At 49.8% G+C, this 14129-nt stretch overlaps 1 protein-coding gene across 1 annotated transcript in view; it reads right to left on the minus strand.

Annotated features, from left to right (window-relative positions):
* Positions 1-14129, minus strand: part of ndst2a (N-deacetylase/N-sulfotransferase (heparan glucosaminyl) 2a) — a 38964-nt gene that overhangs the window by 2988 nt on the left and 21847 nt on the right. The window contains exons 3-10 of the mRNA XM_035400748.1: positions 7596-7683; positions 6384-6538; positions 4984-5169; positions 3197-3325; positions 2743-2925; positions 1764-1860; positions 1196-1319; positions 80-254 (exon numbers count right to left, since the gene is read on the minus strand). Of these exons, the coding sequence (XP_035256639.1) occupies positions 80-254; positions 1196-1319; positions 1764-1860; positions 2743-2925; positions 3197-3325; positions 4984-5169; positions 6384-6538; positions 7596-7683 (1137 nt within the window). The remainder of the gene's footprint in view (positions 1-79; positions 255-1195; positions 1320-1763; positions 1861-2742; positions 2926-3196; positions 3326-4983; positions 5170-6383; positions 6539-7595; positions 7684-14129) is intronic.

Genomic DNA, 14129 nt, shown 5'->3' on the forward strand with positions numbered 1-14129 from the left:
CTCAGCTACTGCATTAATCTGTGGTTATGTACGCAAATCTAAACCTTTAATCCCAAATGTGCCGTTTTCACAGGCTCACCTGGTACCAGGAGTAGGCGCGGTCGGCCGGGTTGATGAGCAGCGCCAGGATCTTGGCGCGGGGAAGCAGGGCCGCTGCCCGGCGGGGGGTCACCTCAGAGTCCAGGTAGTTGGCGCTCTTCTCGAACATGAAGTCCGTGCTGGCGTTGGAGGGAAAGGGGAAGAAGTCCATATACCTGTAGACAGAGAGAGAGAGGGGGAGAGGGAGGGAGAAGGAGAATGAGAGAGGAATAGAGGGATAGATGGAGAGAGAGAGGGACAGAGAGAGGGTGAGATAGAGAGAGAGAGAGGGTGAGAAATAGAGAGAGAGGGAGAAAAAGAGAGAGAGAGTGGGTGTGAGATGGAGGGAGAAAGAGAATAAGAGTATGGGAGAGATGGAGAGAGAGAGCAAGAGAGAATGAGAGAGTGAAGGAGTGGGAGCGAGTGAGGGAAAGAGGGAGAGGTAGGGAGGGGTAAAGAGAGAGAGAGTCTGGTTTCAGAAGTGGTGTGAGGCGGATATCGGCCCCTGGCTCATATTTGAGAGCGCAACGCGTGTTCTCACTCTCACTGTGCTCCCCCCCCCCCTCAGGTAAACCTGCTGCGTCTGTCACAGGACCCATCATATCCATCAGCCCTGATCGCTTTAGAGAAGGCCCCTCCTCAGGCCCAGGGGGGAGGGCCGTTTCAGAATGTACCGTTTTAATTCAGAACATTCCGGAGTCCACTGTGGGCTCTAGTCCGCAGTAAATGGAGGGGGGGCAGACAACGTCCATCCCTCACAGTGACAGGGTGATGAGGGTGGGGGGGGGGGGGCAATCCTACGCCTCAGTAGCTCTGTTCTTGAGCACTACGGAGAGGGGCGTGAGGTGAAGGCCGAAGAGCTGCAGGTGAGATGGAGGTGAGGGTGGAGGTAGAGGTGAGGTGGAGAGAACCTGGGGCACGAGATGGAGGGGACTGAAGGGATGGAGGTGATGAAGGTAGGAGTGGAGATGGGACGGAGGACGAGACGGAGGTGGAAGAGCTGCAGGTGAGAAGGAGGTGAGGGTGGAGGTGGAGAGAACGTGGGGGACGGGATGGAGGAAACTGAGGGGATGGAGGTAGGGACGGAGGACGAGATGGAGGTGGAGTGAAGGCTCACCAGTCGATGCCGTTGTGGTAGTTGGGCCCGTTGAAAAACTGGATCTCCTCGAATGTGACGGGGCTGAGGAAGTTACTGGTGATGGCCGGGTGGAGCGTCAGGAAGGAGTGCAGAGCCGTCGTGCCTGAGAGGAGAGACCGCCGCCATGCCATCATCATCATCATCATCATCATCACCTTCAACATCATCATCATCACCAACAGTATCATCACCCTCACCATCACCAATATAATCACCACCACCACCACCAACAAAACCACCACGATCATCAACATAACCTCCACCATCATCTACATAAACACCATCATCATCAACATAACCTCCACCATCATCAACATAACCTCCACCATCGTCTACATAAACACCATCATCATCAATATAACCATCACCATCATCAACATAACCTCCACCATCATCAACATAAACGCCACCATCATCTACATAAACGCCACCATCATCTACATAAACGCCACCATCTACGTTCAGTCTATGAAAATCTATTAATTAATTAATTTTCTTAACAAAAGGACTACAGCAATTGGCTGGGACAACAGTGGATGGGCATTACCTGTTTTCTGAGGGCCAATCACCAGAAACTTGGGCAGCCTGTCACAGGTCTTCTCCTTCGACCAGATGTCCTTGTGTCTCTTGTCATGGCAGGGGTTCTGAAGAGGAAGAGAGTCACTAACAAAGCTCAACCACTGCCACCCCATCCCAGAGTTCAGTCAGAAAACTGCGGCCATTTTAGGACTTCTTCCAGAAAACTTCCTAAGCGTTATATTTACTCCCAATCAGAAGAAACACACCAGTCAGTGCACAGAAAATAATGCTGACTACTGAAATGTCAGCCTTAAATCTGACAAACATTAAAACGATACTAGTTTGACTTATTATCCCATATTCAGGGAGGGAAACTGCTGATCCAAGAAATAACAGACGCGGGGATTAATGAATCAGGGGAAGGCTGGCGGAGTTTCAAATGAGAAAATAAACTCGGCGTGCCTGTAAACAGACCATCATCAAAGCAGAGTCTACAGCCAGCTGGTAAAATACAGAAGTTAGTAATTAAAACAGTGTTGAGGCTTAAAATCTGCCTTTTCCAAGACATCTGCTGAACGGACTTCATTGATGGAATACAATGAATATCGCATACCTCAAAAAAAAGAAAAGTGTATTACTGCTGTGCCCAGGAAGTTGGGTAACAAGTCAGTAAGTCTGTAACAGGGACTACCTAATGCCTAATGCTTTAGTTGTCACTGGCACGGATACCAGACCAGTATTAGATATCAGACCAGGAGGCCAATCTCTACCCAGTGCCTGGCTATACTGCAGCATAGTGTGCTACTAATACCTCATATTGCACTACACTGCTGCATAGCATGCTACCTCATATTCCACAGTGCAGAGAGTCAGTACTACATGTACATAACAGGTGTTTCCCAGTGATTCTCTCTGCAATCTGTCTGCACACGTGGCAAAGAGGACAAGCCGGAACCCACGGGGAACGAGCGATCGGGGGAGCAGAGCGCTGGTGTAGTTCCACGCACCTGCCACAGGGGGTCCCTCTCCTCGGGGAAGATGTGGAAGTACTTGTCGGCCAGCTGCACCGGGGGCAGGGTCTGCAGCCGCAGGTTGGTCCAGCACTGCACGAACTTCACCAGGGACTCGAAGGTGTACAGGCCCAGCCGGTCGTTCCCGTAGTTGGACAGGTGGGTCATAAATATGCTGATCTGCAGACGGGACACAGCCCAGTGAGCGCGTGCGGAATGGGGGGGGGGGAGGGGGATGGGTGAGGCATTTCGTATTAAATTATTTTAGCGGACATTTTAACCCACACAGTGTTGGGTTGTGTTGGGTCGTGTTAGGCTGTGTCAGGTGTGTCGGGTCATGATGGGTCATGATGGGTCATGATGGGTCATGATGGGTCGTGTCGGGTTATGTTGGGTTGTGACGGGTTGTGTTGGGTTGTGTTGGGACGTGTTGGGTTGCGTTGGGACTCACAGGGTTGAGCAGGACGGTGAGGAAGAGCTCCCCTCCTCTGATGCTCCTGTCCAGCTCTCTGGAGCCGCCGGGGTATTCATTATAGAAGATGGTGTGAGTGAAGAGGCCACACGTCTGCCTGGGCAGGACCTGCAGGAGGCACAAGATTCAGGATTCAAGATTCAAAACTTTATTGTCCATTTAATGCAGGCAATAATGGAAATTTGTCTTTCGCTGGTGCATAGCTCACGTAGAGATACAATACAGTACATATAAGAAAATCAAATGCACACAAAAAGACAACATAGTATACGTGAGCCAAAAAGCACCAGCCGCACACACACACACACACACACACACACACACACACACACGCACGCATACACACATATGCACACACGCACACACACACACATGCACACACACACACAAACACGCACACACACACACACGCACGCATACACACACACATGCACCCACACACCTCATACACAGACACACACAGACAGAGAGAGAGACAGACGGAGAGAGAACTTTAAACTCTTAAAGCCTTTCTCAGCCAGCCGCTGCAGTGCTTTCCACAGTCTTGACTGGAGAAAAAAAAATCACATCAATACATTTGCATGTAGCAGCAAAGGTCAGGCAGGGCCTCATAATGTACATAATAACTCCCGCTCCGAACACAGGAGCTGATTGCAGCGTTAATCACTCGCGACTCTCAGCCAATCAGAGGAATTCCCAGGAGCACAAGGCCTTCGGTGTGAATCGATAACTAGTCACAGAGTTTGGCCAAACGGCACTTCTGTGGGCTGCAGCGGTACTGGGGTCAGCTTAACCCTTTCCCTCCCTCATTAGAGCACTGATATTCTGCCCCAGGAGAGGCTCCTGAGGGGCTTGTGAGAACAAATGAGAACAGCAACCTCTCTCACAGTGATTATCCATGAGCGAGTATGTGTGTGTGTATGTGTATGAGCATAACCCTAACCCTAACCCTCTCTCACAGTGATTATCCATGAGCGAGTATGTGTGTGTGTATGTGTATGAGCATAACCCTAACCCTAACCCTCTCTCACAGTGATTATCCATGAGCGAGTATGTGTGTGTGTATGTGTATGAGCATAACCCTAACCCTAACCCTCTCTCACAGTGATTATCCATGAGCGAGTATGTGTGTGTGTATGTGTATGAGCATAACCCTAACCCTAACCCTCTCTCACAGTGATTATCCATGAGCGAGTATGTGTGTGTGTATGTGTATGAGCATAACCCTAACCCTAACCCTCTCTCACAGTGATTATCCATGAGCGTGTGTGTGTGATGTGTGTGTGTGTGTCCATATGTGGTGTGCCTGTATTTATACATATGGGCGTGTGTGTGTGTATGTGTGGGTACGTGAGTGTGTGTATCCGGTTTGTGTGTATATGTGTACGTGCGCATGTATGAGTATGTGTGCGCACGTGAGCGTGTGTATGTGTATTACATGTGTGTGTGTGTGCGTGTATATTATGTGTATGAGTATATGTGTGTGCGTGTGTGTGTGCGTATTATGTGTGTGTGTGAGCGTGTGTAAGCGTGTGTGTGTGTGTGTGTGTGTGTGTGTGTGTGCGCGCATTATGTGTGTGTGTGTATGAGTATATGTGTGTAAGCGTGTGTGTGTGTGTGTGTGTGTGTGTGAGCGTGTGTGTGAGCGTGTTTAAGCGTGTGTGTGTGTGTGCGTATTATGTGTGTGTGTGTGTGTGCGCGTATTATGTGTGTGTGTGTGTGTGCGCGTATTATGTGTGTGTGTGTGTGTGGCGTACGCGCCTCACCTGGATCCCGCTGTGGGTGAAGCCGCGGCGGTAGCGGGCGGGTCTCAGGTGGGGGTACTCCTCCGTGCTCGTCACCCGGATCCCCCACACCGACTTCCAGGCCTCGTACAGCTGGCTGTGCACGGGGTACACCCCCGAGTGGTGGGGGGCCACAGCGTACCCCATGTCTGTGGGGATCCCATGCTCCTGAGCGGAAAGGGGGGGAGGGGGGGGTCACTATCAGACTGAGGATGAAAAGCACTTTACAGGCAAACGCAACAGGCCAGGTAACAGACAAGGTAAATAAAGTGTAATTTTTTTTACCACTAGGGGGCGCATGAAGACTGGTCATAACTCAGCCTAATATCCACAGACCTAAAGTGATCATTTGGTCTCTGTAGACCTGTAGTAAACCACACATTACACTCATCGATGAAAGCTTTCATGTCATGGTTTTTTCTTTTAAAAAATCAAATTATCAATTCTATTTTCTCTTCTTACACCCCATTATTTTTAATATGCAGTTTCACATAATTGAGGAAATAAACTGCAAAAACAGGTGCACCGTTTAATTTCGCTGCACTGTGAAAAGAGAACATGCACACAAATCGGGGAAAGAGATGCTTCTGCCTGCAGCCTCTGAGCAAAGTCTTCAGTTGAAATTCAGTTAAATTATCATAGAAAGGCCCTGGATTCATCTCACAATTAGAAATAAAGGAAATAAAACCGTATTTGGTGACTGTAATGGTTTCTGCAATGGGGTTTGGCCCATTTAATCTTTTATCTGACGCATATAAAAAGCGAGTTAAATAAACACAGGCTTTTTTTAAACGGTGTGGGCCGCACCCGACCCAACCCGAATCGGGTTATCATAAATTCCTGGCCCGAGTCGGGTTCGGGTCCCGACGGGCTTGGGCTGGCTGAGAACTCCAGCGCACAGTTAAACGACCGTCTCAGCCACCGTATCAACCGATCAAGTCTGCAAACGCCGACGCCTCGGCTGGCCTTTTACCCGACAAAATCTATTACGGCGACAAGATAATCATTTCTGCATCAATTAGCGCGTAGATAATTATTTTTTATTTAATGAATTGGTCATTGATTTTTCAGAGTCAAATTGCTCCCTTGTGGCAGCGAATCGTAATTAACGGCAATATTCTCAAGGATAAAGGCCATATCCTGTTTCTAATGTTACTGTCATATCTAATGTTGAGCGCTGAATTGTCTCAGTCTTTATTCTGTGCTTTTACGTACAAGGTCTATCGTGCCAAACGAATTCCCATCAGTATAATAAAGGTAATCGTTGCTGGGGGTGTTGAACACAGACAACCCCCCCTCCCCACCCCATCGCTGCCAGGGGTGCAGAACACACCCCCCCCCCATCGCAGCTGGAGGTGAGGAACACCTCGACCCCCCCTCACCTGGGCGAAGAGCATGTTGAGCCTCATCTGCTCCGCCAGCACGGTGACGTTGTGGAACAGGTGGGGCTGCATGTGACTCCACATGTGGGGGAACCACCAGAACTCCTTCCTGTGCCTCAGGAGCATGTCGTCCCCCCGGTCCTCCTCGTCCGTGCCTGGGGAGGGACAGCGGGGGGGGGGGGGGGGGACCAAGGTCAGCCTTACTGTAACATCACTCAATCACACACCTGCACACTCACTACTCCACTCATACATGACTGTGTAAGGACACGGTACTCACATAGTAAACCTGCTCATGTACTCACACACTCAATACTCACTACACCACTCATACATGACTGCGTAAGGACACAGCGCTCGTATACTAAACCTGCTTATGTACTCACACACTTAATACTCACACACTCAGCACAGCAGGGATACTCAAATCTGCTGGCTTTTCCTTTCTACCTGATAGTTCATTGATTGATTAATGCCACTGATTGGTCAGAGATTTAACTCACCTGGGGTCCCAGGTTTAAATCAGTCCTGATTACAGGGGAAGCATTAAAACCAGCAGTACTCCACTCACACACTACACAGCACAAAGCCACAGCACTTCTACACTGCACCTGCTTTCATACTTACACACCCAGTACTCCACACTATAAGGACACAGGACACTTTACACCTCTACCTGCTTACTTACACACTCAGTACCCCACTTACACACTCTACAGTGTAGACACAGCACTCATACACTACCCCATGCTTATACACTTACACACTCCCACCTACACTACACCTGCTTATATACTTACACACCCAGTACTCCACACTATAAGGACACAGGACACTTTACACCTACACCTCTTTACTTACACACCCAGTACTCCACTTATACACTCTACAGCATAAAGTCACACGAGCCACAGTGCCGTTAGCATGGCTAGCTCTGTGCTAGCGTTAGCCGCCATTACACCATTCACACCCGTCTGAAGCTGACGGTGATCCTGAGAACTCGCGGCAGGTAAACACTATAACGCTGGAGAAACAGTGAACCTTTCCTGTGCACTGCCGGGAGCACTGAGAACGTCTGACAGACCTGGATGGGTTTTAAAGGCCCAGGGAGATGCTGTATCCTGAGAGGGGAAAAACCTAGGGAATGTTTTTAGTTGGACATGAAAACCAAGCACAAGATAAAAAACACTGATGCACTGAACTTCTACTCACCCGTGTGGTAGAACTTTCCGGAGAAGCCCAGATTGAAAGTGAAATTGGGGACCAGCGTTCGCAGTTTGTTTTGAGTGTTGAGCAGGGCCTGGGAACAAATTAAATATGAATGAAGATAAACATGTAAATGTAGCGCTCAAATGGAACAGGTAAAAACCTAAATTTCTACCAAATCTCAACTGGACTGACTCAAATATGCAGTAAAGCAAACTTGTGTGTTCAACAGCGTTCCTGAACAGTGAAGCCCTTCTTCACACGGCCACTTGGTGGTGCTGTAGCACCAACTGGTAATTGGGAGTAATTTTACAATGGCTGCTGCATAATTCAACACTAAACATAGGTGTTTCAAGTATGAAACATAAGCTGAAGAGTGAAAATTACATAGGACAAGTACAAATCACCCTCACCGACTCTCGGGGCCAAATTACCTAACAGAATCTTTTCCTGATGCAGGAACTTCTCACAATTAAGTGAAAATAAATAATGACTATATTTACAGCTGGCAGAGATTGAACAGCCAATTGGAGAACGTGTTAACGTTTGATCAGAAAGGAGGAGGGAAATGGCGTTTACACACACACACACACACACACTGGGGCACAGATTACACGCATGAGCAGAAGGAATCGGCCTCAGCTGAGCGGTGTGTGAGGACGGCCTGCGTTGCGTGTGTGTGTGTTTCCTGCAGAGATTAGTCACACGCCTGTGCTCCAGAGGAGCGTACGTGTGTGTGTGAATGTGTGTGTGAGTGTGTGTGAGTGTGTGTGCGTGCGAGTCTGTGTCTGTTTGTCTGTGTGCAAGTGTCTGTGTGAGTGTGTCTGAGTGAGTGTGTGTGTCTGTTTGTTTGTGTGCGAGTGTCTGTGTGAGTGTGTCGGTGTGTGTGTGTGTGTGTGAGAGAGAAAGCATGCGTGTGTGAGTCAGTATTTATTTGAAGCGGTGCGTGTGAGCGTTTGAGTGTTTGTGTGTGTATGCATGCATGTGACCTGAGTGTGTGTTTGTGAGGAAGGCTAGAATGTAAACAGTGAGTTGCTCATTTTTCCCCAAAGAGGAAACAGCTCCCCGTCCCGTCAGCAGGAAGTGTCACCTGATCACCCAGCGGGGACTGGCACACACAAGGCTCTCCGTGCGACCACACACTCTCTCTGGAGCTCTTTATGGGAAGGTCCGGCACGTAAAGGCTCTCTGTGTGACCACACACTCTCTCTGGGAAGGTCCAGCACGTAAAGGCTGTCTGTGTGACCACACACTCTCTCTGGAGCTCTTTATGGGAAGGTCCGGCACGTAAAGGCTGTCTGTGTGAGCACACAGCTCTCTCTGGAGCTCTTTAAGGGAAGGTCCAGCACGTAAAGGCTCTCCGTGCGACCACACACTCTCTCTGGAGCTCTTTAAGGGAAGGTCCAGCACGTAAAGGCTCTCCGTGCGACCCCACACTCTCTCTGGAGCTCTTTAAGGGAAGGTCCGGCACGTAAAGGCTCTCTGTGACCACACAGCTCTCTCTGGAGCTATTTAAGGGAAGGTCCAGCACGTAAAGGCTCTCTGTGTGAGCACACAGCTCTCTCTGGAGCTGTTTAAGGGAAGGTCCAGCACGTAAAGGCTCTCTGTGTGACCACACAGCTCTCTCTGGAGCTGTTTATGGGAATGTCCGGCATGTAAAGGCTCTCCGTGACCACCCAGCTCTCTGGAGCTCTTTAGGGAAGGTCCAGCACGTAAAGGCTCTCTGTGTGAGCACACAGCTCTCTCTGGAGCTCTTCATGGGAAGGTGCGCTGCTTCTCACCAGGTTACCACAGCCATACAGTCACAATTCTCACGCCTCTGCAATACTGCACAGGACACGACACCAAAGGGCACACGAACAAGAGGGTGAAAAGTGAAGCGTCTTTGTTGTGGTGATGCACAGCGCTGACGGGGAGTGTGTGTGCTTCAGCACCACAGGCAGAAAGCAGGAGGGTGCGGTGGGGGGGGGGGGGGGGGGGGTTACAGCAGAAGAGCAGCAGCCAGCAGCCCCCCCCCCCCCTCCCGTAAACAGGCCTGTTTCTTCTAAAGACCACCCGTACTGGCGGAAAGTCCCGGACCGCACAGACGGTTCGGGTGATGGGCGGGAGGCCAGTGACTGGGGTAGGCTGGGAGGGAGGAGGTTCAGACGCCGGGTCACCTGACGAGGCCCGGCCCTGTCATGGGCGCCGTCACCACGACGACGCAGCGGCCCGCCATGACTCGGACGTTAATGTCACGTGTGCATTCTGCCCTCTTCCATGTTTGCCTGCAGTGAGGGCTGATCACTCTTTACTCTGACAGGGGACGTAGTCTGCAAAGATCCCTGGGACATATTTACTGGCCTCCACTGCTGCCCCACCCAATGCAGTCTCCTTTTGATGATGTCATAGGACCTAGAGTACCACTGCTGCTTTTCCTCCCTCTGCAGTCTACTTTTGATGATGTCACAGGAACTAGAGTAACACTGCTGCTTTTTCTCCCTCTGTAGTCTACTTTTGATGATGTCATAGGAGATAGAGCAACAATGCTACTTTCTCTCCCTCAGCAGTCTACTTCTGATGATGTCACAGGAAACAGAGTACCACCGAAGCGTTGGGGTGGCTGCTTTCTCTGTGAAAGCCTGCTGAACTCCTTTGAATATGAAATCTTTTTAAGACACTGGCTTCTCTGGAGTTTCTCCAAGCAGAAGTGGGAGTTTTTCCAGACCTAAAAGTTTATCAAAATTTTCCACTGGTTTGTTCCAATTATTAGCTACACACTGTACTTGTACATGAATAAGAACACATCTGGCTTTGATCAGGTTCTGTCCTTTCGTAGTTAATGGCTGAATAACTAAATACATGTTTTTTTTTTACTCAATAATGATCAAATAATCTTTTTACACAGTTGAGTATGTCAAATTAATGACATTGGCTACTTGTGTCAAAAATGTTTTCCAGATGTTATTATAATCCAGGCAGAGCAAAAACATACTTCCTAAATCTTTGTTAATTTTGAGTGTTTTAAAGTGTGAACTGTAAAGGGGATGAACTGTACTAAACCTCTGTGGAACGCAACCACAGCGGACTACAGTGAAGCAGTGGTTAGACTCGTATGTAGATTGATGTGCTCGTCACTGAAAGTAGGCCAAGACAGAGTGGCCAAGGCTGTGTCAGAACCATCAAAGCCAAAGCTGACGGCCTCAACCTGTTCTTCATTCACAGTGTGCTCAGTAATGGTGTATGCATGCATGTACGTGTTTGTACACACATCTGTTTATGCTTGCACTCTAAGCTTGCCCAAATGTGCACATGTGCAAGAGTCCTGCATTTCTATGCTCGGCACATGACTGTGTGTGCATCTGTGTTTGTGTGTGTGTGTATGCATGTATATGTGCATCCAGGCACATTCGTGTGTGCGCATGCATGTTGGAGTATGGGTGTGCGATTGTGTGCACGTACATGCATATGTGAGTTGAATGTTGAAGGAATGTGGGTGTGCACGTGTATGTTTGTGTGTGTGTGTGTGTGTGTGTGTGTGCGTGTGTGTGTACGTACGTGTGTGTGAGTGCATGTGTGTGTGTGAGCGTGTGTGTATGTGTGTACGTGTTGCGTGTGCATGTGCATATATGTGTGATGTGCATCAGTGGCTCAGGGTGTGAAAGGGGCGTTAGCGCTTAGCGGCTGTGCTGAGGCTGCAGCGTGAGTGAGCGTAAAGAGGATAAGCTCTCCATTAGCGCCCTGCTAGCGCCTTGCTAGCGCCCTGCTAGCGCCGTGCTAGCACCGTGCTAGCACCCTGCTAGCACCCTGTTAGCACCCAGCTAGCGCCTTGCTAGCACCCTGTTAGCACCCTGCTAGAGCCCTGCTAGCGCCCTGCTAGCGCCCTGTAGTCCTGACAGACAGCTCGCATTCAAGTGATTGCCATCTCCCGCCGAGCACACAACACACCCAGCCCCGCGTACCGCACCTCCGCAGAGAATAAATCACAGCTTGACACTTATTACTAAATAACAACAGCAGCGGCAATAATGAGCTATTATTATTATTATTATTATATTAAGAACAACACAAAAACATCAACAAGAGTAATAATGAGTACGGTGTGTTTTCATTTCAGTTTGGAGATCTGTGCGCTAAGTCGATCCATCAATCACGCTGTCAGTGCAGTGCCCTTCTCTCTCACCACGATAGGCAGGGGGGCTTGTGGGGACTGCGAAAAAATGAACGAGCTCAATATGATATGAAGTGCAGTCTAAAAAAAAAAAAGGGGGGGGGGGGGTGAAAAACCAGGGCAAAGCAAAGCGGAGAGCTCAGCAGGCCTGGAGCTCTGGGGCGGTGGTCTTTGGGGGTGCCCCCTGGGTGCAGGGCAGTGGTGGTGTCGGGGGGAGGGGGGGGGGGCGAAAACGTGTGCCCAATATCGCCAGCGCCCATCCCATGTGTGTCCTGGCACCTACCAACAGACCTGTGCATGAAAAACACCAGCAGTGGGGCGTCTCGTGGCATAGCCTGTAGCACACTCACTGTCCACACGCTCGTTACGAGCCGTGACGTCGGCGGTTCGAGTCCCGACCGCGCGACCTTTGTCGCACGTCTCCCCCTCTCTCTCTTCCCTTGTTCTTCCTGTCTCTCTACACTGTTCTGTCCAATAAAGCTGAAAAGCCCAAAAAAACATTTAAAAAATAAATAAACGTGAGCAATTTGAAATGGCACAGATACGGTCGAGAACTGGCAGCTCCAAACGGCACAGACACGGCAGGGCAGGCTTTTGGGGCTCCACCGAGGCCTGGCAGAGAAGTTTAAACCAGCGGCACGGCTATCTATGCCGGGCTCTCACAGCCGACCGTCGGGGTGCGGGGGAAAGTTTATTTATACTGCATTCTAAATCACAGATAGCCGGGCTCTCTAAATTCGACCCATTTCAAGAGGGACTTGAGAAAGTACACACTCTACATTAACTGTCCAACTCGCCCATCAAATATGCATGAGGTAGCATCACCCAGGGCTGCCAGTGGAAATTTCAGAAGCAAACTCTTTTTTTTTTTTTAAGGAGTACGTGCCTTTAATAAACAACAGGAAGCCCCTGCACTGATAAACTCCATACATCAGCGAGGCCTTGCCTTTGAAAAGAAAGAAATACAGAAAGAGGGAAAAAAAACCTACTTATTTATGCACTGAGCTGGCGCCAACTCTATCAAATTAAACTGAAGGCCAATTAATTGGCAGAAAGCCCTCTTTCCTCTTTAAAAAAAAACAAACAAAAAAAAAAAAAAAAACAGGCTGCTGGAAACGAGGGGGTTCTGTTGTCAGGGGCGACTAGCCGCTAAAAAGGAAAGGGCCGTCCTGCTGCCGCGAACGCCAAATCAATCCGGCTGCTATTTCTAATTGTGTTAATTTCATGTGATCCGCTGCAGCAGGGGGGCGGGGGTGGGGCACCCTCGGGCGACGTTCCCCTTCATATGGGGGGGGGTGGGGGGGGGGCTATGTGCTGTTAACGGCAGGGGAGGATGACGTGGGCACGAAACAGATGCCACCCCCCCCCCCCCCCGCCCACTTTCACTCAGCTTTGATTAAATGAAGAAAACTGGGGCTTTCACACTGCAGGGGTTAGGGTGCTTATAATGCAGCTAATACCCACACACTCCACGCTGAACACAGAAACATGCCACACACTCAACGCTGAACACAGAAACGTCACACACTCAACACTGAACATAAAAATATGCTTTGACAAGGCCATCAGAAAATGTATCCACTGCCCTAAATGAAACGTGCTCAGTCCCCCCCCCCCCCCACCCCCCCCCCCCGGGTAAATGGCGGTAAATTAACCCAGCTATGTTGTACTGCCAATCTCAGAACACTGGCTCTAACAGAGACGAGACCCCTCTCAGAGGCTGGTGAAAGTGAAGCTCACGCGTGTCCCTCGTCTCTGATAGGCCGATGTGAAATGGCTCCCGTGTTTCTGTCTCGAAATGAGCCGTAGAGAGCAGCGTGCTAATTTAAACTGACTCCAGAGAGCGAGGATCGGACCCCCTTCTCATCGGGCACGAGATGCTTCTCCTTCACTGTAAAGGATGCCGCTCTGTGGTCATTTTAAACATTCAGTGTGTTCACTGACAGACCCCCCAGCCCGTAAGCCCACACCGCGGCAAACCGAGCCCGATAGCACGCTCTGGGCATGACGGTCCCGAAAAACAGCCCGTGCCCGATGAGAAGGGGGGTCCGATCCCTCGCTCTCTGGAGTCAGTTTAAATTAGCGCGCTGCTCCGCGCGGCTAATCTCGAGACGGAAACGCGGGAGCCATTTCACCATTATTAGCCTGAATGAACGTGACTGCTGCGTGACCCCCTGGGATGCTCCACACGCAACTCAACTGTGAAAGAAGCGAAGGAAACGAATGTGTGTTCGTTGACTGGGATGTGCTGTGCAGGCACTTTCTTCTCAGAGAGTGGCCTGTTAAAGACCCGGTGAAAAGCTACAGCGTCAGTAATGATACAGAACAGTCAGGCCACCATACGCAAGATACTTAAAGCTTTCATACGACTTCACACTTTAAACATTAAT

This window comes from Anguilla anguilla, chromosome 18, assembly GCF_013347855.1.
Source record: "Anguilla anguilla isolate fAngAng1 chromosome 18, fAngAng1.pri, whole genome shotgun sequence".
Classification (NCBI taxonomy): Eukaryota; Metazoa; Chordata; class Actinopteri; order Anguilliformes; family Anguillidae; genus Anguilla; species Anguilla anguilla.